At 38.4% G+C, this 2,287-nt stretch overlaps 1 protein-coding gene across 1 annotated transcript in view; it reads left to right on the top strand.

Annotated features, from left to right (window-relative positions):
- The first annotated feature begins 601 nt into the window (after positions 1-601).
- The window catches only part of MSMO1 (methylsterol monooxygenase 1), a 4,453-nt gene continuing 2,767 nt past the window's right edge, over positions 602-2,287 (top strand). The window contains exons 1-2 of the mRNA XM_009701092.1: positions 602-917; positions 1,938-2,086. Of these exons, the coding sequence (XP_009699394.1) occupies positions 663-917; positions 1,938-2,086 (404 nt within the window). The 5' untranslated portion in view covers positions 602-662. The remainder of the gene's footprint in view (positions 918-1,937; positions 2,087-2,287) is intronic.

The following is a 2,287-nucleotide window of genomic DNA, read 5'->3' as shown; positions in this document are numbered from 1 at the left end:
CAGGGGGTTGGAACTGTCTGGGCTTTAAGGTCCCTTCCAACCCAAACCAAACAGCAGCCTACTCTGTGGAAATGGCAGAAGTTCGGGGCACCTCGTGGGAACGCTGCTGCTGTGCTTTTGCGAGCTGTGATGAAAACTCCATTACTTATGGAGACATGGACTACCTCAAGCCAGCTGCAGTCTAAAGGCAGTCTGCTATGTTGATCTAGTTTGCGTAGATTCTTACAGCTATGAGAAGAATGAGGCTTGATAATTGAGAGATCACGGTTAACTTAATTTCTAAATCTGACTTGAGCTTTTCTATGCTCTTTTAGTACAGAATACAATTATCCTGCAAAAAAACCCTTGAAATAAGATTGGATAATAATTAATATTTCTTTATCGTCTTGCTCCCTTGACCTAATCTCAAAATTGAGAGCTGATTGCCCCTCAGATTGATTTGCCTCTCAAACCAGTCTTAAGCTTTGCTGTTTTACACTCTTCTGTACAAACAGAATCTGTCTTCCCCTTCCCTATTTTTACTTTAAAACTAGATAACAACAGATAGGTAATGTTTTTTTTTCTGACAATTAACTGCTGTTTATTCCATTTTTCTCAAAATCTGCAGGTTACTTGTCGACAACTGTAGAAGAACTGTAATTGTGATGGTTTATGTTTGAACGATGGCAATGAACGACAGCATTAGTATCTTGAACTCTGCTTATCTGGCGGTGGAATATATAGACTCTTTCTTGCCTGACAATCCCCTGCAGCAACCATTTAAAAATGCCTGGAATTACATGCTGGATAACTACACAAAGTTCCAGATTGCAACTTGGGGATCGCTTATAGTTCATGAAGTTTCATACTTCTTGTTCTGTGTACCTGGATTTGTCTTCCAGTTTATACCGTACATGCAAAAGTATAAAATTCAGCAGGTAAGACAACGTTGGGAACTACACGATTCCTGATTTATCTTTGAACTCGTGAAGTCGAACATATAACTGCAGTATCCTAGTTCCCAATTTATACGACCTCATTTCCTCTATCACTCGCATATTCTGGAAGTGACAGAACAAAATTACAACGTTAAAGAGAAATGGATTTTGGGGAAGGAAAGGATTTTTTTCTGAGGGAGAGTACCCTTTCCACCATGGTGGTATAGAGAGAAAAGGGTACGTCAAATCTTTTTTTTAGCAAAGTTATAGTTTATCTGTCAGCAGGGGAAGGTGCAAGAATCGTAGCATCTGGTGGTTAGAGGTACGTCTTAGTATTACAAAAGAATTACATGATATGCTTATTTAATAGCAAGTGTCTCTTTCAGAGTACCTCTATGCATATCCCCTTGGAAGGATTTTGAAGTATTTTAACAATGGAGAAAGCCTGGCATGGACTTGGACGCTCCTAGCTGGGAGTAAAGGCACATCCAGTATCTAAAGATGATTGTTTTCCCCCAGTTCATTGTAATCTGAATTGGAAATCGGTAATACCAGCTTCTGAAATTACTACAGTAACTGGTGAAATGTCTCCGTGCAAAGACTGGATGTTTTCAAGGCAGCTTATTTCTTCGCAAGCTTATGTCTTCAGCTTGTCTTTGTATTATTTTAACTGTGGAAACACATTCTGTGCTGTGAAGAAGAAAAGCAAACTCAAATTTATGTTAAACTGTTGAATGTGAAATGTTCCTGCTAATTACAGGCACTGACACAACAAGAATAGTTTAGGGCAACTAGCAAAGACGCCTTCTGTTAAGAGAGGCTAACTTTAAATTTTGTAGAAAACTAGCTTAGAAAAACAAGAGGTTTTGATGAAACTGAATCCAATCCTCAGTTAATTTGTATTATTGGAGGACCCGCTACCTGTCTTTCAAGGCAAAATGAAGCTGTCTCCAAAGTAGTTTCTGCAGTTAGGTGCAATAGAAATATGTAACATAACTGACTCTTTTTGCTTCTTCTTAGGATAAACCAGAAACGTGGGAAAAACAGTGGAAGTGTTTCAAAACACTCCTCTTCAATCACTTTTTCATTCAACTTCCTCTAATTTGTGGCACCTATTACTTCACAGAGTTTTTTAACATCCCATATGAGTGGGAAGAGATGCCTAGATGGTAAGTGGATTTTTCTCAGATGTCGATGCTCAGTTCCATACCGTTGGAGGCAGCATATTTAACAAATAGCGTCGTTGACTCTAATACACAATAATTCTTTGACGATGTAAACTGTTTGTTAATCTTGCTTCTTGTGATACTGAACTGCTCTTAGAGCTAATTAGAGCTTTCTAGATCTTTTTTAAATGGCCACAAATTGTT

The sequence above is a fragment of the Cariama cristata genome, unplaced genomic scaffold, assembly GCF_000690535.1.
Source record: "Cariama cristata isolate BGI_N322 unplaced genomic scaffold, ASM69053v1 scaffold4625, whole genome shotgun sequence".
Lineage (NCBI taxonomy): Eukaryota > Metazoa > Chordata > Aves > Cariamiformes > Cariamidae > Cariama > Cariama cristata.
Note: the sequence above shows the minus strand (reverse complement) of the source record. Positions and strands in the feature narration are given on the sequence as shown.